Below are 22,716 nucleotides of genomic sequence, written 5' to 3'. Positions count from 1 at the left end.
CACTAGATGCTCATTGAAATTAAGCCACACCCCCTTTAAAGGAGGCGTGGTTTAGAAATGTCAAAGATAAGGAGTACTGGAGTATGGTGTGGATGAATGATATCCTTTGTGTGTGATGCCAGTGGCGAAACTAACATTGGTGCGGCAGGGGCCCATGGAGAGAATGGGGCCCGCTTCATGGCAGAGGGGCAGAGGCACCGGTTCCCCCTCCCTGCACCGGGGCCCACAACTCGCTAGTTCCGCCTCTGTATGACGCAGCCACGCCCCTAGCACGACACATGCCTCTCTAAGGAGGCGTGGCTATGTTGCTGTTGGGTGGTCTGGGGCTATGCTGTGAATGGTCGATGACCTGTGTGTGTGTCTGGCAGCCACATCTGGTCCTTCTATGGGGTCGGGTGAGAATACTGAGTCCCATTCTAAGGAAATGAAGATAGATGACTAAGACGGGAACTCACTACAGAAATGTCCGACCAATGTGTTATCTACAACTATTGTACCAATGACTGATAAAAAAAAAAAGTCCCGATCAGCAGCCGATTCCTGTGCACACACTATATACGGTTTACAAGATTTACTTTCAGATTAGTGCTCTTCATCTGTCATAAGCTCATAACCAACTGCTGAGGAAATCTTGACTCTGTAAACTCTGTGGAGATCCTGATCGTGAGTTCGTACTCACTGCAGGGTTGGGAGGACGTCGTTCCATAGCTGAACCAGATTGTTAGTTCTGTTGAACAATCAAATGAAACGATATGATGAGCTTTGGAAGGACAGTCTCTCATCGTTGTAGTGTACACTACAACGAACAGTAGTTAATCTGCTGATAAACCCAATACTCTGCTGCAAACACTGTAGTGTGTACTCAGCCTTACAAAGTCACTATTTATTATTACAAGCTGTTTTGAGGTGGGAGGTTTGAGTGATGAATATGCTATATATATATATATAACCGTGCATGACACATAACACAGGATAAAATAACTGGATGACATCAATGTGATTAAACATCAGGCTCAGCAGTTAAGAGCACCAGACAGAAGCAGATGGTGGGGAGTTTTGATGAACTAAGTCTCATTTCATATAAACTGGCTCTTCCTGTAATTAATGAATGCGCAGATTGTGTGGGCTCCTTTACGTTGCAGCTGATTCTCATTACTAGTGATTTTAGTTCAATTAATCAGTTTAATCCTATGGAAAAATGAGAGTGGAACAAGCAGCTGGCAGACAGACAGAGCGGCTATTACTGAAGTCACGTCTTAACTAATGCTGTAGTCTTGTAGTATACTAAGTACCAGGGCTGCCAAGAGGAATTCAGGGCCCCGGTGCAACAAATTCATGGGGCCCCCTCCTTATAGTGGAGTAAGCAAAAAAAAAATTCAAGTATATGCTAGCACAGTTGGGGTCATGGCAATGCAGCGTTGGGGCGTGGCTAGCACAATAAAATCAATAGGTCCTGAATTCCCCGGAGCGTGACATTTGTCCAAGCATTCCTGACTTTCAGGACATCTAGCACCCTTGTGTACTATAGGAAGAATGCAGTGTGCACACAAAGAGTTCAGTCTTGGCCTGCGCCCACTGGGCTCACCAAACATTGACATTGTCCCTACTAGAATGACAACATTTCACACACTATGCTGCTCTGTCCTACCTGTTCTTCTCACTTTTACCACATGTGGCTGCAGATTTCTTTAGTTGCGGCTTGTCCGGATCCTGGAATGTTGGAGGACCTATTTGGAAAAAAAATGGCTACATTTAGAAAATTACAGCCAGCCCCACCGTTAAATCAATAACATCCATGATTAATAATTAGGCCTTCCTCCAGCCCCAACATTAAAATAGTATTCCCACTACCCCGCAAACAAAATAGCAGCCATTAATTAGCCACCATCTACCTCACACACACTACATTGCCAAAAGCTCCGTGCCATCACACACACATTACTGTGCCCCTTTATCATCACCACGCTATGCCCCCTTATGATCACACTGCGCCCTCCATGCTGCTTGTCCTTTTCTTGAACCCCCTGTGCCATGCTGCTTGTCCCTCCTTTCTTTAACCCCTTTGTTTCATGCTGCTATTGTCCCTCTTTTTTTAACCCCTGTGTCATACTGCTATTGTCCCTCCTTTCTTTAACCCCTTTGTGTCCCTGTCTTCTCTGCTGCTCTGTGTTCCATTGCTCCAGACTGACTGAATGCTGGACATGATGATGTCACACCCGGCAATCAGTCAGCCTGGAGCAATAGAGCACAAAGCAGCATAGAGGAGGGACGCCGGCGCCGCAATCACGTGAGTATGGTTTTGGTTTTTTTTACTACCCTGCTCCCCCCACCAACGACCGAGCCCCCCCGCCGAAAAAAAGAAAAAAAAATTAGTTTTGAAAAAAAAAAAAAAAAAATCGTCGGCGCGAGGGCCCGGGCCCCCTGACATGCCCGGGCCCGGGTAATTTGTACCCGCTCCCCCCCCTCTCGGCGGCCCTGCTAAGTACTGTACACTAATGTTCACAGTCACGTTAAATCCATATCATATCATCATCACCAGCTATTTATATAGCACCACTAATTCTGTAGCGCTGTACAGAGAACTCACTCACATCAGTCCCTGCCCCATTGGGGCTTACAGTCTAAATTCGCTAACACACACACACAGACTAGGGTCAATTTTGATAGCAGCCAATTAACCTACCAGTATGTTTTTGGAGTGTGGGAGGAAACCGAAGCACCCAGAGGAAACCCACGCAAACACCGGGAGAAAATGCAAACTCCTCACAGATAAGGTCGCAAATTGAACTCATGACCCCAGTGCTGTAAGGCAGAAGTGCTAACCACTGAGCCACCGTGCTGCCCATCCTCTGTTGTTCATTTTAGAAGGTTTTCTGACACTGGTAAAAATTAACTTAAAAATGACTGTATTGTATTGTAAGTGCAGAAACAAACAACATCTTTATAAATTAAAATTCAATACTTTCTTTTATTATTATTTTTTTCAAAATATAGGCAAAACTTGGGTGTAAAAAAAAAGGGTGGAAGAAGTGCAAACCTCACCCCAATGAGCAGCTGTGGGGAGGCCTCACGAGTGCGAGGCCTAAACATGTGCCCTCAAACATCAATGAATGTCATCAATATTGAAAAGATCATTCTCAAAATAATTCATTATCATAGTAGCCAAACATCCGTAATTTACAAATTTATAACAAATATCTTTCTTGGAATCTTTGTCCCTGGAAATGTACCAGTTTTCAGGTGTAATATACTGTACTATTTTTTTGAAATGGTCCCAATCTGGTGGCTACTATGGAATAGATGCCCTGCAAATTTGGTGTCTATTTTGGAGCAGACCTCCACCAATGTGTTCTCAACAAGCAGTAGAGCAGGTCTGTTGGATGCTCGCTACTGGGGGAAGGAGCCAAAACTGCGGCTGGGGGCACCAAAGGTTTCCGTTAGAGGCTGGTGGTGCCCTCATGTGTTCTTACCTATCATCAATCCCATCATTGAGAACTTCACAGATTTAAATATAAAAGAACTGAGGGTGAGGAAATAAAAAAACTTGCCTGGAAACATTTTCTGCAAAAAACACATTAATTCCTTGGAAGTACACCCTGACGCGCTTCAGTGGTGAGGAGGATTGTCTAAAATGTGAAACTGCTGCTCCAAATTGACTACTCGTCAGGAAGCTGAATTGTGTATTAGCTTTGATTAAGGACAAGGTTAGGCCCATCTGATGATTGCCATGGAGCGCCATGTGGTGTCTCTTCATGTCCTGTAGATTGATGTCTACAGTGGTGTTGTACTGGATGCAGGGGTCCACCGTAGTATTGTTGACGATGAGGAGTAGGGATCTTGAGGGGATGATGTGGGCTGCTTGGGGCACAAGACAATAGATGCTTGGATAGATGGAGGGAAATGTGGATAAGTAAATTATAATAATCAAATTATATCAGAAAGGAGGGTAATCAAAGGAAAGGAAAAGAGTAATGAAAGAGAAAATATAGAGGAAAAGATGAGCAAAGAGGTGAAGGAAGAGGAGGTTACAGGCAAACCAGAAATGTCTCTGTTGGTTAAAGGGTCTGTTGTTGAGCTCTTAAGGACATAATTGTTGCTGTCCACAGTTTTGTATAATGTTTTGGAAGTCCAGGAATTTGATACTGGTGGTGCTGTGTTCCTTGATGAAGTTGAGGTTCAGTCCGTTCTCGTCTATGTCTTCAATGGATTTTTATTTATTTTTTCCCATGAAATACATTTATTAGGCTGTTGTTAATGTCTACTGAGTATAAAAAACATTTTTACAGTTGCTCCTGATTGCAAACACATGTTATAGCATGCAGAGGAGACTGTCATCACTGCTGATCAAGAATAGCCCTCAAGAGATACAGCAGAAGAACAAGTAATCCTGAGATGCCCAGAGCTAGATTCGGACGTGGCTGCGTGCGCTTGAGTTTGGCCCTTAATGTTCAGTGACTACAGCGAAACGCCCCTCCCCCGTCTCGTTCACTCTCTGGAATCGTGGGGTGTAATAAGTGTCCTTTACGTTCAAAGACGCAGCGGACGGGGCTGCGTTTACTGCTGTATGACCCGATTCTAGGCATGTGCAGAATGATTTTAGCTATAATACGCTCAAAATCGGCAGAGACGTGCCTTGGTGAATAAGACCCAACATCCCTATGCATCCTGCACACTATAAACCATACCTAACTACTCTCTCGTAAACGTCATATAAATAGTAACATGGTACGATGTATAAGAATGGTAAATTATCTATGGGGATGACATGTCAAGCTTCCATCACATGTCTTTCTAGGGCTTCCTTAGGAAATATATAATATATATCAGGGTATATATAATATATATCAGAGAAAATATATATCAGGGAATATATAATATATATCAGAGAAAATATATATCAGGGAATATATAATATATATCAGGGAAGATATAATACAAGTTAACCCGTGCATGATACTCATGCATTCTAGTCAAATCAAGCTACTTGAGGTCTTAAAAAGGTTCTTGTCATGCATTTGGGCCTAGCCCAGGCCTCCTCAGGGGAAGAGCGTTACTTCCCGACGCAAGCGCCCTTTTTAATGTGTGTTCATGAGGTAAAATTACCTCACGAAAATGAGTTTGACCCCTCAACTCGTAAATTTAGCCTTTACTACCCCTCCCACGGGGGGAAGGGGGGATGATGTAAGTTAACTGACTTCACTATTCTAATTTTTTGGTCAAATAATGTCAGTATACCAACTTTCAGGTCAATTGGATGAGTCCTTTCTGAGAAAATAGTTTTTTACACACACACACACACACACACACACACTAGCGCACGCCTCTACACATGTGTGTTCATGAGGTAAAATTACCTCACGAAAATGAGTTTTAGCCCTCAACTCGTAAATTTAGCCTTTACTACCCCTCCCACAGGGGGAAGGGGGGATGATGGAAATTAACTGACTTCACTATTCTAATTTTTTTGTCAAATAATGTCAGTATACCAAATTTCAGGTCAATTGGACGAGCCCTTTCTGAGAAAATAGTTTTTTACACACACACACACACACACACTAACACACGCCGCTAGTCTTTTACTTTTATATATTAGATAATGCTAAGAATTTAGTAGGTCAGTGTATAATTCCGCCCAGCAGGTGGCGCTGCAGCTTGTTGGGTTTTTTTTCACACACAGACTAACACACGCCACTAGGCTTTTATATTATAGATATATCAGGGAATATATATCGGTAGGAGAATGTACTCTAAAGGGAATCAATACTAATGCCACTGTAGTGTCTTAAAATAAACCTTAAGTATGTAGAGACATTAAAATGTAAAATGTATCAGCCATGGTGTAAAAATGTTTAGCAATGTATCAACATTGGTGATCAGCTTATGGGATATCAATACAGTTAGAAGTGGCAATTGTTAAGATTGACAATTTGTTGTCGATAAAGTTATGTTAGTTTGAAGCACTGGCTATGCATGAGTTGCCATGGTAACATGAGATGACAGTGACAGGAGATGAGTCTGACAGGACAGGAGGGTTATGGAGACAGTGTAAAAAATAAAATATAATGATAATAAAAATCTCACAAAGAGACTATTCTTGGAGCAAGTTAATTGTATATTACCTTTAAATGATTAACAGACCATGATAAACAAGTATTTAGCAGTCAATGTCCTCATCTATAGATATGTCAGTGCAAGTGCAGTTATAAATACACACAGGTAACTCCACAGGGATGGAGACTTTTAGCAAAGTATATACTTGCAAAATGGTAGATGTCCTCAGAATAGGTGTCCATGGCTTTCTGCAGTATAAGCAGGTTACAAATTCAGCAATGAGGACCACATCGTAAGCTTGTTGCCTCAAAGTAAACCACGGCAGTGAAGGTGACTTACGCGTTTTGCTGCAAGTCTTGCAACTTCTTCAGCTTCGGACGTCTATTCGCTTTACTTATTTGTCGTTTCCATTTGGACTGCGGCAGGAAAGTGTACATATATACGTGCCCTTGGCTTTGAGTTGGACAGATCTTGAGATACGTATGGCTCAACATACGTACGCTTATTTTGTGACATAATCTGTGCGGGGATGGTCAGAGTGCAAAATGCGTGATATTCTGAATAAGGCCCTATTAGCTTAAACAAATGAGAAGGGCGTAAAAGACGCACAATTGCTGTTGTTTTCTAGATAATGCCATGTATCTTGTGCACAAATCATGTTAGGGCAATCCCTTCATATGTGGGACATGGTGCCTTCTTCTCCACACTGCCACCAGCCGGGAGGGTACTAAGTACCATCTATAGAGAACTTTATAACAGTTTTATTTTATTCTAACACATATATTACTCTTAGCATTCCCTTTTCTAATTTAGACCACTTTCCTATCTCTAGGGTCTCTCAATGGCCATCTTCCATATTAGCTGATGATTATTCTTTTTATGTTGGACATGTGATACTAATCTGATGAAACAGTTCACTAGAATTCACATTTACAAAATGTCTCAAGCAGGGATGATTGGTTCATCGTCTGGGATGATACTTACCCAGTTGTTTATTAATTTATAGAGCAATTAATTTTTTATTTATAAAAAAGACTTATTATAGCCGTTATCTGTAAGAACTATATAATTGGCACCATCAACATTGTAAAGCAACATCGATTATAATAGGAATCACAGACCAATAAATCTCTGATGGTTTGATAGTAACTCTGGCTGACGTCATTCCTATGGGAGGGCTTACCACTAGAAATAGCCAATCAAGACTGATCCTAGGCTTGCCTAGTTAAAGCTTTGAGCGAAACGCGCATCGGCAGACGCCGCTTCTGCTGCTCTATACTCTGCATGTCACTGACCTCGTTATAAAAAATTGATTGTGTTAATACTTACCAGATTCATATAGGAGCTAACAAAAGGGCCATATACTAAAAGATGATAGGGTAGTTAGATCTCCGCTTCTGAGCCGTGGATATGAGGGTTATGACCATCAATATAACTTGTTGTATTGCCGAATTACGCTAATCAGACAGCAAAACCCCCTCCTATTGGATAAATGGAAAGGCAATATATTCTTGATGGGATTATTGATTCCCATATATACCCTAATATTATAACGTCTTTTCACTAAATAGATGGATGACAACTAAACATAGAATAATATTAGGGACATGCATGGTTCCCAATGACCAAAATAAGAAAAATCGCTCATCCACATATATCTTCCGTTTATTAAGATCCCCTGCATGATATCAATATTGAGGCTCAGAAATAAATAGAGTAGTACTCAGTATGAAATAGAGAGGTTTAATGGATATTAAACCAAGTGACAACTGAGTATTATAGCAATTTAAGATTTAATTAGATATATATACACACACAATTTAGAACAGCGTCGAGGTTAGACAGTAAATTACTGTCTATCTTAACAGTTTGTGTTTGTTTTTCTGGATATCAATTATGACACATTTTTTTAAAAAGTTTTTCTTCTGAAATTAAGAATAATCTCGATATATTAGAGTTTTGGATTTTAAGACATTTCAATAAAGATTATGATTTTAATATGAGTATATATTCATTAGCGTGCCCCGCAATAACATACTTTTCTTTTCTTCTTTGACAATATAAACAATTCATGCACATCCCTCCAGCAGTTCTTTGTTTAACCAACTCTTCTTTAGTCTCTTGTCTTTTTAAAAAACTCTTTGTTTTGAAAGAGCACATGTAGCAAGTACAATCGGTACACAGTAATACTAATAATAATCACATACAAGGTCCATGCTACCTTGCAATTTATAATTCAGTTTTTGAATAAACAGTAACATCATACAAGCCAGATTTGGGGGAAGGGAAGGTGGATGAAAAGTCAGTATCAAGGATTAGGCATTAGGTACATTTTTGGATGATAGTTGATGAACTCAGTGGCCTGTGTTCCATTTTCAGGGCAGCTCAGAAGATTAGGTCAACGCTTGAGTGTACAATGGTTGGTGTTGGCTCTAAAAAGCCAGAGAGACCATACTGGATTAAAGAGGTCCGATGATTCCTGGAGGTAGTAAGATCCCATTCAAACTGCAGAATCACTATATTGAAGCATTTTCTCTAGGAGGAATCTGGATCTGAGTAATTCCAGCTTCTTCAGAAAAACAGCAATCGTATCTGTGTAGAAGGAGAAAAAGAATGAAACTTATAGACAGCTGGAGAGAGAAGGAAATACAGATGACTGCTGGGAAACTGTTTCCGACTTTCCTGAAATGAGCTTGCACCTAGGACATTGGGGTCTAGTTATTATTGGTAGCCTACGCTGGAGAATTGCAGGGTTTATACATAAAGAAAGTGCTTTATTTATTTACATGATTTTGGTCATCAAGTTACGGTTATTAGTCATCATGACAGCCTGCAGTGCCAACGGGGAGTTACCCAGCTCTGGCTTAGGGTCGACTTTACGGCTACAAGGCATGAACACGCACTCATTCATCTCATATAAGTAGTGATAGACGGAATTCTGTGGCACTTGAGGGTGCGTGGTTGGATTTGCAAATCATAAATATCCGTCTTGTGTAAAATTTGATGCCGTGTGCAGTATTTGTGCCTGTATTTGAGCTGCACGGGTAACACTTGTCGCTCCTTGTGCTTTGAGATGCGGATCAGGGCCGTTAACACGCAATAGCAGTACAGCCACAAGCTAGGAACGCCCTTTTGAGATACGTCTAATTGTGCGCTACACATACCTCAGAAATTTGTTCCTTATTACGTGGAAGTCCAGCGCACACACAAGCTGGGCGCAGTTTTTAAGATTATGATAATTAGGACATTACCTCTGTGTGTTTGTATTGAGGGATCAGAAGAACTGGTGCTCCAGGAATCACACATAAGATGATTGGGATGAGAGACACCAGCATGGTGGAATATTTCTGTGCAGTAATTAATCATCTTAAAGAACAATAATACAAATAAAAGGATTAGGAGTATACAGACTTTACAAAACTAAGAGACCCATCATTATGTTTGTTTATGGTACCAGGTCAATGAGAAGACTTGTGTAATACACAGAAAAGGTCCATTATGAACCCACAAATTATGCCTGTACACATAGCAGTGCATGTCACTAGCATAGAATTGAATGTATAATGTGTGCCTGGAATGTGCAAACCATTTCCACCACCTTAAGGATTTGTAAAGACCAAGTCCTAACATCAGAAGAAGCTAAAATTTGCAACTCCAAACAATAGTCCAAAGTGACATGTGCATCAGGTAACAGAAGGCCCATCACATAAAGATCGCGCATGACCTCACAACACAGAATCTCCACTAAGGCCCTCAGGTTTAGAAATGACGATCAGTGAGTTTATTCATTTATGTTCCATGTTTTCCTGTTGTCATTATCACTACTTTCTAAAATCATTTTTCATGCCAAACATGCTGTAACCCATAGCAACCAATCAGAAACTAGGTTTAACCAAATAGTTCAGATAATGAAAGCTAAACTTGTATTGGTTGCTATGGCTTACACACCATCTTCCTATAAGCCATTTGACGTAGCTTTATAGCCATCTTTTGTGATGAGATGGTTGTTCCCACATTGTCTGCCTAACACTGATCACTGGCTCGGATGCTTTTTCCCAAACTAGGCATTGTGTGGTTACCTCCTGTTACATAGTGAAATCACGTCCCACTCTCTTTAGTCTAGTCTAGATCCTGACTATGGCAGTTCTTTCTGGACGAGAACTTACTCCATTAAAGCCGGACAACTGGGTGCTGCCACAGATGACGAGGACAGAAATGACCGGCATTCTGCACCAAGTAACCAGCTGGAATAAGGTTAACTCCTGCTGGGTCACCGCCTCCCTCATCTCCGCCACCTCCTCCCAGACTTCTGATGTTCCCCGAAGTCTCTGCAACTCTAAGAAACAGAGGCAACTTCTGGTCGCTGTGTCACAACCAGGACAGGATTTATCACAATAAATAGCTGTGATTACAGTTAATGTGGTAATGCTGCATTACATAGCAATGTACTATTATTAGTCACATTTCATACACTGGCTATCTATCACACTGCATAGTTATCTCTCATGCTGCATCGCTTGTGGTTGCACGGTCTGAGGTTACCTGTATAAATCCACATAGTGGTGTCAAATAATATAAGTTTATAATGTGCAACTCCTTTTGCAGTCTTAAAGAAAAAGTGCATAAGCCTTCATTTCTATATATATAAATGTATCTTGCAGAGGGAAGAAACAGAAGTTGCAGGATGGTGCAGTAAGCGGAAAATGTCCAACTTTAATAGAGGATTATAAAAAAAAGTACATAAAACAAATCAAGAAGCAAATCATTTATGAATCCACCAGCTGCTCCCATCCAGGAAAATACAGGTTCATCTCTGCACATCCCGGCTGTGTAACATATCCGAAGGGGATTGAAGCCTTTTCCTTTTCCGGCCCACTGCACATGGGTCGGTCCTTAGTTCTGGCAAACGCCCGTCGTCATCAGGGGAGTAGTGCAGCTTCATTACGGACGCCATTTTGTTGTAACCTGGACCAATAGCAGCAAGCACATAGAGCTGTAAACATTTTTTTTTGAATAACTTTATTTATAAAGCACACATTTTATACAAACAGCTTAAAAAAATGGAAAAGGCCATAATAGGTGACATTACACAAATTCAGTAAGGGTCGTGTACCCCCCGGGGCCAACGTACAGAGGGAGGGGGGTCCTGGGGGGCTATTATATAAGAACCAAACACTTCATGTTTGGGAAAATTTGTGGGATTTTATTATTCAAATATGCCAAAATTAATTTTAACATATAATTCTTAACATATTTATGAACAAGACAATTATTATTAAAGGTATTATATAAGTAATTTCTTACTGTTTAATTATAATATTGAATTGTAGATTCTTCAACCGATATCCTGGTCACAATTTTACTATAGTTCTTATGAACCCATCTCACTCTCTCAATGGGTCTAAAAACATTCTAATGTCACAATATTTTTTCATAAAACGGGAATCTTTTCACATAAAGAGTCACTATATTTCCCTAAAAATCCATTACTAAAACTTATTAAAAGATGATTTAGAATAAAAAAATAATAGATGTCAATTAACGAGAAGGGGAGGAAAGATAAAAAAAATGATTGTGCTCATTCATAATAAAAATATATTTAAAGCTCACCCACTAAACACACATCAAAATATTAAAAATTGCATTTTAATGATTAAAATAAAGAATCTAAAATTCAAAGGATACTAAACTCACATTCTAAAGTACTAACATTATATATGGAACAATATCGCACTCCTCATTTAATCTATAGGGAGTAAATGTGTTTAAGGTGTAGATCCAAAAAGTCTCTTTCTTGTCCAGTTTCTTCGGCATATCACCTTCACTTTCTTTTACCACAACATATTTAATTGCCTTAAATGTAATGGTGTCTAGAGAGGAGTTATGCTGTTCTACAAAGTGCCTCAGTACACTATAGCTTTGAACTTTAAGCTTAATGTGTGTTCCAAAATTCTTGTTTTCACCGGAGGTTTCGTCTTTTTTCCTACATATTTCTTTCCATACTGACTTAGATATAAAGAAAACATAGTTTAACAGTTCATTTGACTTTCACCTCCTCTTTCTTTCGTATTGTCAAAATTCCAAAATGCGTTCCAAACTCTATGATGATACTGACATATTTTACAATGTGGTTGCTCAGGAATATTGTCCCTTAAGATAGCATCTATTTCAGCACATTCTCTAATGTCTCTTTAATTTCCTTTTGTATTGTTGATAGTGGTAAAAGAAACAAACACACTCCTGTCATTGCTTTTATTCTTATCTTTATATAATAATAAATCCGGGACAGTTTAGTTCACTCATTTTAACTCTACTTTTGCATTTCAGAATTAGAAGTAAAACAACAATTCTTCAAATCTGTCTCTTGATTCATTCCATTCTATAATAGCAACATCAATTTATCTTTGAAAATGTTTACATTAGTCTTAAAATAATTTTTATTGTATATATACTTGGTTTTCCATTGGCCCATATACAGATTCGCAAAACTTGGTGTGAAATGAGTACCCATGGCGGTACCACATACTTGGAGGTAAAAGTTTTCTTGAAATGTAAAATAATTATTCTTCAAAGTAGACCTATTACAATCTAAAATAAATTTCTTCTTACTTTAACCCAAACATATTCTGAGCTTTTCATCCATTCTCATGGATACTAGTATATAGGGAAGAGTCATTGTCTGTAGGCCACGTATGCTTACGGTCCAAATTAAGTTGATCTTGAGGCCTCTGTCCAAACTTTATATATGAATCTAATGAATATACATTTTTTTTAGCTGTAAATCCAAAAATCGTGATATTATATAGGTTGCAGCCCCAATACCAGATGTTATGGAGCTGCCAGCAGGTTCTCCAAATTCTTATGCATTTTTGGAAGAAAAAAAACCCGTCACACATCGGTTTTTTAGGTACTCACATCGGTTTTTTAGGTACTCATATTCTTTTTTATTTAGCCCACCCTCAGAGACACCTCTTCTACCTCTTTTCTTCCTCTTCTACAACTTGTTCACTGGGATTAGTTGTTAATATCTCATAGGTGGTGGTATCTGAAAATAAACTCCAAGTTTCATTGAGATACTTTCCCGATCCATAATTAAAACACCACCTCCCTTATCGGCTGTCTTGATCATAATATTAAACTTTTTTTTATAAATCTCTTAAGGCTTTCCTTGGTGGATCGTTACAGATTTTGTCAAAGTCATTATTGCTCAGGTCAAAAAATATTCAAATCTAATTCCCTTTTAATAAAAGTCAGATCTTGGTTAAGATCTGTGTTCTCTGTTGACCCTTCTTTAATGTAATTTGTAATTATTGCTCCTGTTTTTCCATCTTGGTTCAGAAAATGTATTTTAAGCATAAGATTCCTGATGCATTTATTTGCATTTAGGAATAGTTCACATAGAGGTGGCCATAAGCTTCCATCCCTTCCATCCCTTGTTACTATCACACAACACGGCTATATATCCTTGTATCACTCTGCATGGTGTCCTTATTGATTTCAGTTTCTCTTTTACCCTTTCTAGCATCTTCTTCTATCTTGCAATTGCTGAACAGATAACAGGGACTCTCAGGGCAGACGGGTAGGGTCAGAAACTGCAGAAAGGCCGATACTGCTGATATGTTCAACACCCTGAGCCACCATTTTTCTGTGCCCAAAACACTTTCAAAACTTGACACCTGCACAAGAAAAGAGATTTCTCAACAATTCAGATAACAGGGAACATAATATATGTACTAATCATGGTAACAGGTTCCCTGATTAAAGATCCTACACCTGTATAATTATTTTGTGCTTACCCTGTTGAATAGACCAATAGAGATTATTCAATTGTTAATGAAGGAGCAGAAAGTTTCCAGCTCCAATTTTTATACTAGAATAGTCTCTGAGCACTTGCCTGTAAAACTTCAGTACAAAATGACAAATTTACTTAGATAAAGTTATAAGAAAAACTGAGAAGAGTCCGCTGTACCAGAAATAGGCCACACGAAGCAGTATTCTATAAAGGTCATGTAAGCTTTACGTACGTATTATAGACCCAAAGACGATGAGAAAATGCTGCTTTGCACCAGTGACGATAGCTGTTGTCAAACACACGGCATAGAGTGAGATTGTGATACTGTGAAATATTAATGACTGAAGACAGGAGAACTTACCTCCTGCAGTGTTTTGCCAGCGGTGAAACAAGCAGGGCAGATAGAAATGCGCCAAAGTGCAAAACACTGACGGTAACGGACCACAAAGCATTGAAGGATTGGTGGGAAATATACGCTGTTCATGTCTCCTCCACCAGGTGTCCATATAGAAAATGTTTATCGTCTGGGGAGGAAAATTCTGTTATTATGAAGAATCAAACAGCAATACATAAAAAATATACCACTATATTACAGCTTGAAATCAATTCTACCTGAACCCAGAAAACAATCTGCCTAGGAACTGATAGCAGCCAATACGCACTGCGGACAGTGGGAACTTGTCTACGGTAAAGCGTAAAACACAGATCACCCTGTGTGAGATTACAGACTAGTGATCCAGGGAGGAATCCAATAACAATATTTAGAATAAAATATAATTTATGCAAATTATTTCAACTGGGTTTTTCCCTTTTCTTTCAGATAAACAGAAGAATGATTTTTGTATTTTGTAAATTTATGTCTGTTTTTCCTCAAAATTTACTATGTAACTGCAGAAACCTCTTTACTGAGGGAGGGGAACTTCTACCCCCTACCATAGGCAAACCGAAGGAGGGTTTTCTATTGACTGGAAACCCCCCTCCAAGCCTGGGGCACAGTATAATTGAGGTGGCTGGTCCCTACCCCCGCTTCACACGGCTCTGCTCGAAAAGGGGAGAGCTGCGTGCACCTAACAGTAGTGCACGCAGCATTGCCCGTGTATATTATGGGGATAGGGAGAGTTGGAAAGCAGCCAAGTACTGTCTAATATTATAGCCACACCCCCATGCATGCTGGCCACGCCCACTGGCGGCGTGGTGTGGAAACCCCCCTCTACAAATCCTGCATTTGCCCCTGCCTACTAAACTCACCGAGTATATGACTGATTAGAATTGGTCTTTATCAACACCTTTTCTTTTTAAGGAGAGAACGTCCTCTAGTTATGTAACAACCATTCCACTGTGATGCCTACCAATGATTTAATCCCACATATAATAATTATCACGCACACACATGAGCACCATTGTCTCACATTTAATATTACTTTTCCCAATTCCTTCCCTCCATAATGCTCCCACATATTAAGCAGTCACCCAGCTCCAATGATCTTTTATTCTCATCATTTCTGCTCAAAACGTGATTTACAGGAAGGGCAACAAAAACCATTTACTGTGCGTTTCCTCTATGGAGAGCTGATGTTCCCTGTGTGGAATCCATTTCCAAATACAACAGAAAATATAGAATTAATCAATGTCCACGTGAATCTGTGCTGAAGAGAAAAGTGATAATTATTACAGCACTCATGGCCAGAGATGTTACAGAGACATAAACACTCATGAAGGGTGCAACTATTCATTATTAATTTGCATTTTCCAGGAATAGTGCTATAAAATAAAATGGCATGTAATTGTAACGCCCCCTAGTGGCGAGTTAGGTGTTTGTGGAATGAGCAGTGATTCAGACTGGTTGTTTTGGTGATAACCAAGCCCAGTTTGCTAGAGACAGAGGGGCCTATTTATCATACTTCGGGTTTTTTAGTTGAAACTTTTCAATCCTTATCTCCTTAGTAAGGATTGAAAGTTTCCGGCTATGTATCAAAAAAGATCTCAGGGACAGCAGTGCTGATAACCTGCTGTCCATGATAAGTGACTCACCTGTTCATCGCAGTCTCTTCTCATCTGAAGAAAGCTGCGGTGAACTTTTCCTTTTTTTTTGTTAGTGCGCATGCGCCGACCGAAAACCTCGGGCATGCGCACTAACATACTGGACTGCAAGAAGGTGAGTCATGTGACAGGGAGGGATCACATGATCCCTCCACACATGCGCTGTCCAGCTCTGCTCTTCAGATCAGAGCTGACAGCTGCGATAGATTTCAGCTATGTTCATGTACGCCAGGTTCAGATGGCGTTCATTAACATGTACAAAAAGAGAGACATTTCACAGGGCACACTTAGATACATAGCGTTACTGAGCACTCCCCATAGACTGTTATGGGCAGTGCTCAGAAAAACGCTAATAGATGCAAAGCAGCAGATACCTGAGATACCTGCTGTGATGCTACAATAATACCATACTTACCAATTGCGTCATTTGGGGGGGGGGGGGCAAAATGACGCGATTGGCCTCGCCCCACCCCCTCCCGCCCTCCAAAATGGCGCGATTCTCGGTGAGATTGGGATTCGGGAGAAATGCCAGCTCGCCCGGGAGCCCGGGAGACTGACCCGAATTTCGGGAGTCTCCCGGACTTTCCGGGAGAGTTGGCAAGTATGAATAATACATAGTGATTTACCGGTAAATCTCCGAAAACAACAGTTTTCGGGGATTTAACAGGGGTGATAACTTTGATAAATAGGCCCCAGAGTGAGAAGGAGGAGGGGCTGTAAAAAAAGGGGGGAAAAAAGATAAGAAGGAGCCTGGGAAAATAGGGAGATGATGTGAGAAGCTGGGGACCTCATGAACTGATACCTCATGTTTTCATTTTGCTAGATACACAGAGATATGCAGTGTTAAGCATAAGCCCTGACAACAAATGTCTTCTTCTTTTGTATACATATATGGGCATTTAAATTGCCCTGCAGCTGGTACCATATATAATGTGGTATATACTGAGTGCAGGCTTATTGCCTTGCAGCTGGTACTATATATAATATGGGATATACCGAGGCTTATTTTTTTCTCTAGCTCTACAGAAGTTGCTGGTTTTTATTTTTCGTGAACATTCACGCAACTTTCGAGAAGCATCCACCCTTATACTGCACAGTTCGTAATTTTTTATTTGCCATAAAACCATCATTGGAAATAAAGCAATTGCCAGCACTAGGCATAGATATTAGATTGGCAACTTCCCGCTCTCGGTGTATCTGTTCTCCTGCATCTCCGCTAAAAGGGTTATGCGTTGCCCAAAATCTCTCATAGGGGGGAATCCAATTGACAGCGTTACTCGTGAGAATAACGCGGCCTGAGGACTATTACCGTTTGTAGGGTCATTTTAACGCGGATATCTGCTGGCGGCTCTCAGAGCTGCGGGCAAAAATCAGCGTTGAAATTACTGCACTAACGGTAATAGTGCGAGGGCTGCATTATTCTCACAAGTAACGCTGTCAATTCCTCCCATAATCTCTTATCTCCTCCAGTTCTATAGTATCATGTCGTCTGTGACTGGCACTGGTCATGTTCGGCAACAGAGGTTAATTGCTGAAGATTGAACAGCCAACAGGAAGATTATAAAAATCCTGGCATACATTATTCTCCTAAACAGAAAGAATATGAACATTATTAATATTACTATTCTGCAACAATTAATACGATTATTGTTTGATGTCATATGTTGGACCTTCAATGGTGAATTATCTTATGTCCTCAGCTATTCATGTTCAAAGCAATGAAGAAACATTTGTCTAAACTTCTGATATATAACATATGATTCAACAATATTTGATTATCTTGCTCCTGTTCCACAAGACTGCAAATCTACAGACTCTTTTCTAGGAGAATCAGTCAGCATCATTTATAATAGCGGATCTCACATTATACATTAGGGGGTATATTTACTAAACTGCGGGTTTGAAAAAGTGGAGATGTTGCTGTAGCAACCAATCAGATTCTAGCTGTCATTAAATGACAGCTAGGATCTGATTGGTTGCTATAGGCAACATCTCCACTTTTTTAAACCCGCAGTTTAGTAAATCTAGCCCTATGATAGCTAACGGTACGCCTGTTAGTGCTCAAGAAACAGGACTGGACTTATAGTAGTCACAATTTATGTTATTAAAATGAAACACAGTGAATAGGTAATCTTATAGTTTTTAAAAAAAGGACCTGCTAAGAATAGTTCTTTCATGAAAACTCCATTCTGAGTTCATAGCTCATTGATAATAAACTTCAAAACAAAAGAGGATGAAATAGATTCAACAGCTTTCTAGAAGTTGGCGAAAAACCAATGACCACTGTAGCTTTGGGGAACAGAGAAAATATTATTAAAAGCATATTTTCCTTTTGCACACACTCTAGTATATAAATCCTTGTTCGGTCATTTAAAGAGAACCTGTCTCCTGCACAGAGCGGAAGGTGACTTATATTACTGACTTGCTGGTACAGGGTTTAAAGGTAGAGCCCCTGCATCTAAGCACATCACACTGTCTCGTTGGAGCTCGGAGCTTTACAATCTCCCTCATGGCAACATCACTGATCTACATCATGATTTAGGGATTGTGAATATTTATTTAATTAAATATTGACTTACAAAGTTTAGGCAATAAGAATATATCGAAAAAAGTGTAGTCAACATATACAAAAAAATGCACAATATTGTGCAGCCAATAATCAAAAAAATAGGGATATTTCCAGGGACAAACATCTCCCGGGCAAATCTTCAAGTTGACCATATAGATATATTTTTGTAAAAACTCGTATGAACTAATCACTTTAAACACATTAAAGCGCAAAACAAAGCAGGAAACTAACATGACGTTTACTACAAACCTTATTGAGCTCAGCAGCGATGGTGGACGGTGATCAGAGGTTGTGTGGACCCTATCCTGTGCCCGTGGTTACAATATCTTACCTGTACCTGTTAAAGATCCGGAGTCATTGGAGGGCGAATATAAAAACCGTCAGTGAGGAAGCTGGTGACAGACGGTCTAACACAGTGTTGGCTAACCTGTGACACTCCAGGTGTTGTGAAACTACAAGTCCCAGCATGCTTTGCCAACATATAGCAGCTTATTGCAGGAAGGGGATGCTGGGACTTGTAGTTTCACAACACCTGGGGCTAGATTAACTAAGCTGCGGGTTTGAAAACGTGGAGATGTTGCCTATAGCAACCAATCAGATTCTAGCTTTCATTTATTTAGTACTTTTTACAAAATGACAGCTAGAATCTGATTGGTTGCTATAGGCAACATCCCCACTTTTTCAAACCCGCAGCTTAGTAAATCTAGCCCCTGGAGTGTCACAGGTTAGCCAACACTGGTCTAACATAAGACTAAGGTCATCTATAAAATACATATAGAGCACACTGCAATGACAAACCTCTCCTCTGGGTCAGACAATGTGTGGGACACTGAGAAGGGCGCTTTATGTAAATGTATGACCTGCCAGTGACTGGCAGGAAGTGATGTAGTTGGCTATGCATGCTGGGAAGTTCCATTTCTCTGTTCTGCATTCTAGTTATGTATGTCCTGCCGAATAAACACGTTTTGTCTAACTCCTAAATGCAGTCACTTCTACACCCATATCTACACTTTCTTATAATTCAAAGTTGGAATTTGCAGAGGGAGAAAATGGTCTGGGAGCAAAGTGAACCCTTCCTAGTGAAGTGGGCAGATGCGGGAGAATGCCATACTCTCCCGGGAGTCTGGGAGACCTACCCGTAATCCGGGAGTCTCCCGGACATTCCGGGAGAGTTAGCAAGTATGATCGATACCACAAATAATTCCAGCTGGTCTGGGGGCAAATTGAGGATCCTACTAAGTACTAGAAAGGTGTAATTAATAAAGTGGCCACTGAGAGAGTATAGAGATGTCTAGCAGCATGTGTGTATGTTTTTATATAATTACACAAAACTTATACAATGAATACATTTGATCATAAAATTTAAATATCTTACATTTCTTAATATACTGCTACATTAATCATTATTATCTATTATTATCTATCAATGACATCGCTTCTCTGTGTGCAACGATTGTGGCAGAGAACTACATGTACAGTGATGCATTGCAGTATCTGTCGCATCCCTGTGACATCATCACCAATCTGTCAGCCGCATGGCATGGAATCTAGCAAATAAGTACAAATGTATATAGAATGTAGCATCTTCTCTCTGTCCAATCAGTTTCAAACGTTTAGGGGGGAATTCAATCCCCCCCAAGTACCGCCGCGCTAAAACTATTACCATTATTACGGTAGTTTTAACCCGGCTTTCTGCTCGCAGCTCGGGGAGCTGCAAGCAAAAAGCCGGTGTAAGACTTACCATAATAACGGTAATAGTGCGCAGGCCGCGTTACTTTTAACAGTAACGCGGCCAATTGAATAACCCCCTTAAAGTGTTATCTTTTGTTCCAAACAACCCTTCTAACCTACATAATCTTTACATTAACGTGTACATTACCATCTAGTGGTATCAGAATATACTGCAACTTTAAACAAGATGGATTCACTCTAATACTCTGGTGCTCATGAATTTTTTCTACCTTTATTTCTTTGTGGTGTTATTCACATTATAATGATATTTTATCAAATTTTTATTTTTCATTTGCAAACGTTTCACTATGTATAGTAACTAACACAAGATGAAAGTAACAAGTAACATTGGGTCCTCATCATATCACCATCTTCATCTGAAATCTCTCAAGTATTTATCTCCACTCTTCTGTTACTTTATCCCTCTTCACTTCCAGTGTTACTGAAATTGTTTAAATAATGTTAACACTAATATATAGTATTGACATTAGAAATTAGTGAGCACAAGAAATGTATTAAGATAAAGAGCAGGAAGGAGTATTGTTACAAACAAAGAAAAGATAAGTGTCAAGTGACAGGAGCAGGAAAGGGTGAGACAGGCTGGCTATAGCAGTGTGCTGGGGGGGTTTCTATACAGACCAGACCTCTACTAGTAACAGATTATACAGTTAATTTGATAAAGCAGTGTCAAGTTCTTTATGACACAGTTAGAGTGTTGGTAATATCCAATGTAAAGTAGGCCTGGGCTTAAGAAATCTGTGCTAGGAAAGCAGCCTAGAGGTACAATGTGATGCAATAGTAGAAGGAGAACACAAGGAAAAGAGGTCCCACCCTAAAAGGAAGGAGAAGACATGAATATAGTGCCACCGTTGGGTGAGTGTCGGTAATCGCAGAGGCAAAGGAGTTAGCAAGAGGACTGTTAGGGTTGAGTAAAGAAATTAGATTTAAGAGCACATTTGAAGCATTGGAGAGAAGAGGTTAGCCTGATAGGATGTGGGAGGTTGTTCTGCAGGAGAGGAGCAGCCCAGGCAAAGTCCTGGAGGTGGGAGGGGGAAGAAGTAATCAGTGGTTTATCTTGAATTCTGTTGCCCACATGGAGCCAGTGTCGTGACTGGCAGAGAGGGACAGCAGAGATGGAGAGAAAAATAAAGTGGGCAGCGTCATTGATGGTAGACTGAAGAGGGACAAGGCTGTACCTGGCTAGGACAAAGAGGAGGAGGTTACAGTAATCCAGGCGAGAGATATGCGAATGAATAAGAGATTTGGTTGCTTCCATGGTGAGAAAAACATGGATCTTTGATATATTCTGGGGGTGGAAGCGGCAGGTCTTGGAAAGGGACTGAATGTGAGGTTTAAAGGAGAGGGAGGAGTTGAGGATGAACCTTAGGTAGTGGACTTGAAGGACAGAGAAGAAGGTAGTGTTTTAACAGAAAGAGAGAGGGTGGGTATAAGGAATTACTCTGATATTTGCACCTACGACCACTAGAGGTCTCTGTATTTGTAAACTTGCCCTTAGATTTGCCCTTATCCAAGATGGCCAGATTGGCATCAAGGAGAAACCATCTTTGATCCTGTTTTCCTGTTTGGGCCTATAATAGGCACTTCCTGAGTCAGACATGTGCTTGAGTATTCTGCCTACTCAGCTCCTGCTACTTGCTACATTTCCTTACATCTGTGACTACCCGCTTGTGTACCAACCCGGCAAGTGTCTGATTACCCGCTTGTGTACCAACCCGGCAAGTGTCTGATTACCCGCTTGTGTACCGACCTGGCAAACGTCTGACTACTCGCTGCATATCTACTCGGCTATTGGGCTTCAGATAATACCACCAGTAACGTTACAGTGGAAGACGATGGAGCTCTGGAGGGGGGGAAGACAATGACTTCAGTCTTAGAAGTTTGAGAAAGCGAGATGAGATGGGCGAGAGACAGCAGTAGACACAACAGTTGAGGGAAGGGGAGAGGTCGGGGGAGGAAATATAGATTTGGGTGTCAATAGCATACAGGTGGTACTGGAGACCAAAGGAGCTAATAAGGTCATCAAGGGAGGAGGTGCAGAGGGTCAAGAATAGAACCTTGGGGACCTCCAACAGGTAAAGGAAAAGAGGGATTGGAGTGGTTGGAGAGGCAAGAGGAGATGAAGATGGTACAGCGGTCTATAAATTCTATATCCTTTAACAAATGTCCTATATTCCTAGGTGTCCATAGACAAATGTAATGAACTTTCAGTGCCAATATTCAATGGAAAAAATGGCCAGCTGACGGCTATACTCATTAACAGCCTACATTTTGCCAAAGCAGAAGATGGTAGAAGACTGTAGAAGGCATCACTAACACTGACATAAAAATAAGGTTCTAAAATTTCTTGCAGCACCTCACAAATTGTTCTGCTCATGAACAAACATTGATATTTTCACCTCTTACTGGGGCTGCAGTTTTAGTTTACATTGTCATTCATAATTAGTATTATTTATTTATTGAGTGAACACTTTTAGATTTGTTTGGTTTCACTTTTAGTTTGAGAAGTTGTGTT

At 40.2% G+C, this 22,716-nt stretch overlaps 1 protein-coding gene across 3 annotated transcripts; it reads right to left on the bottom strand.

Annotated features, from left to right (window-relative positions):
* Positions 1 to 10,750: 10,750 nt before the first annotated feature.
* On the bottom strand, positions 10,751 to 19,323 carry LOC142160185 (solute carrier family 2, facilitated glucose transporter member 4-like). Of its 3 annotated transcripts, none has more exons than XM_075215129.1 (5): positions 19,251 to 19,323; positions 15,314 to 15,489; positions 14,205 to 14,367; positions 13,565 to 13,727; positions 10,751 to 11,016 (listed from the first exon to the last, which is right to left on the bottom strand). In XM_075215129.1, exons 3-5 carry the CDS (start codon positions 14,325 to 14,327, stop codon positions 10,859 to 10,861), a joined length of 444 nt encoding a protein of 147 aa, XP_075071230.1. In that variant the 5' UTR covers positions 14,328 to 14,367; positions 15,314 to 15,489; positions 19,251 to 19,323; the 3' UTR covers positions 10,751 to 10,858. The 3 variants fall into 3 exon arrangements, 2 of the variants coding, with proteins under 2 accessions (XP_075071230.1, XP_075071231.1); XM_075215130.1 differs by having other exon boundaries at positions 15,314 to 15,484; positions 19,251 to 19,317; XR_012693090.1 differs by lacking the exon at positions 10,751 to 11,016 and adding an exon at positions 12,342 to 13,096.
* Positions 19,324 to 22,716: the final 3,393 nt, after the last annotated feature.

The sequence above is a fragment of the Mixophyes fleayi genome, chromosome 6 (assembly GCF_038048845.1).
Source record: "Mixophyes fleayi isolate aMixFle1 chromosome 6, aMixFle1.hap1, whole genome shotgun sequence".
Lineage (NCBI taxonomy): Eukaryota > Metazoa > Chordata > Amphibia > Anura > Limnodynastidae > Mixophyes > Mixophyes fleayi.
Note: the sequence above shows the minus strand (reverse complement) of the source record. Positions and strands in the feature narration are given on the sequence as shown.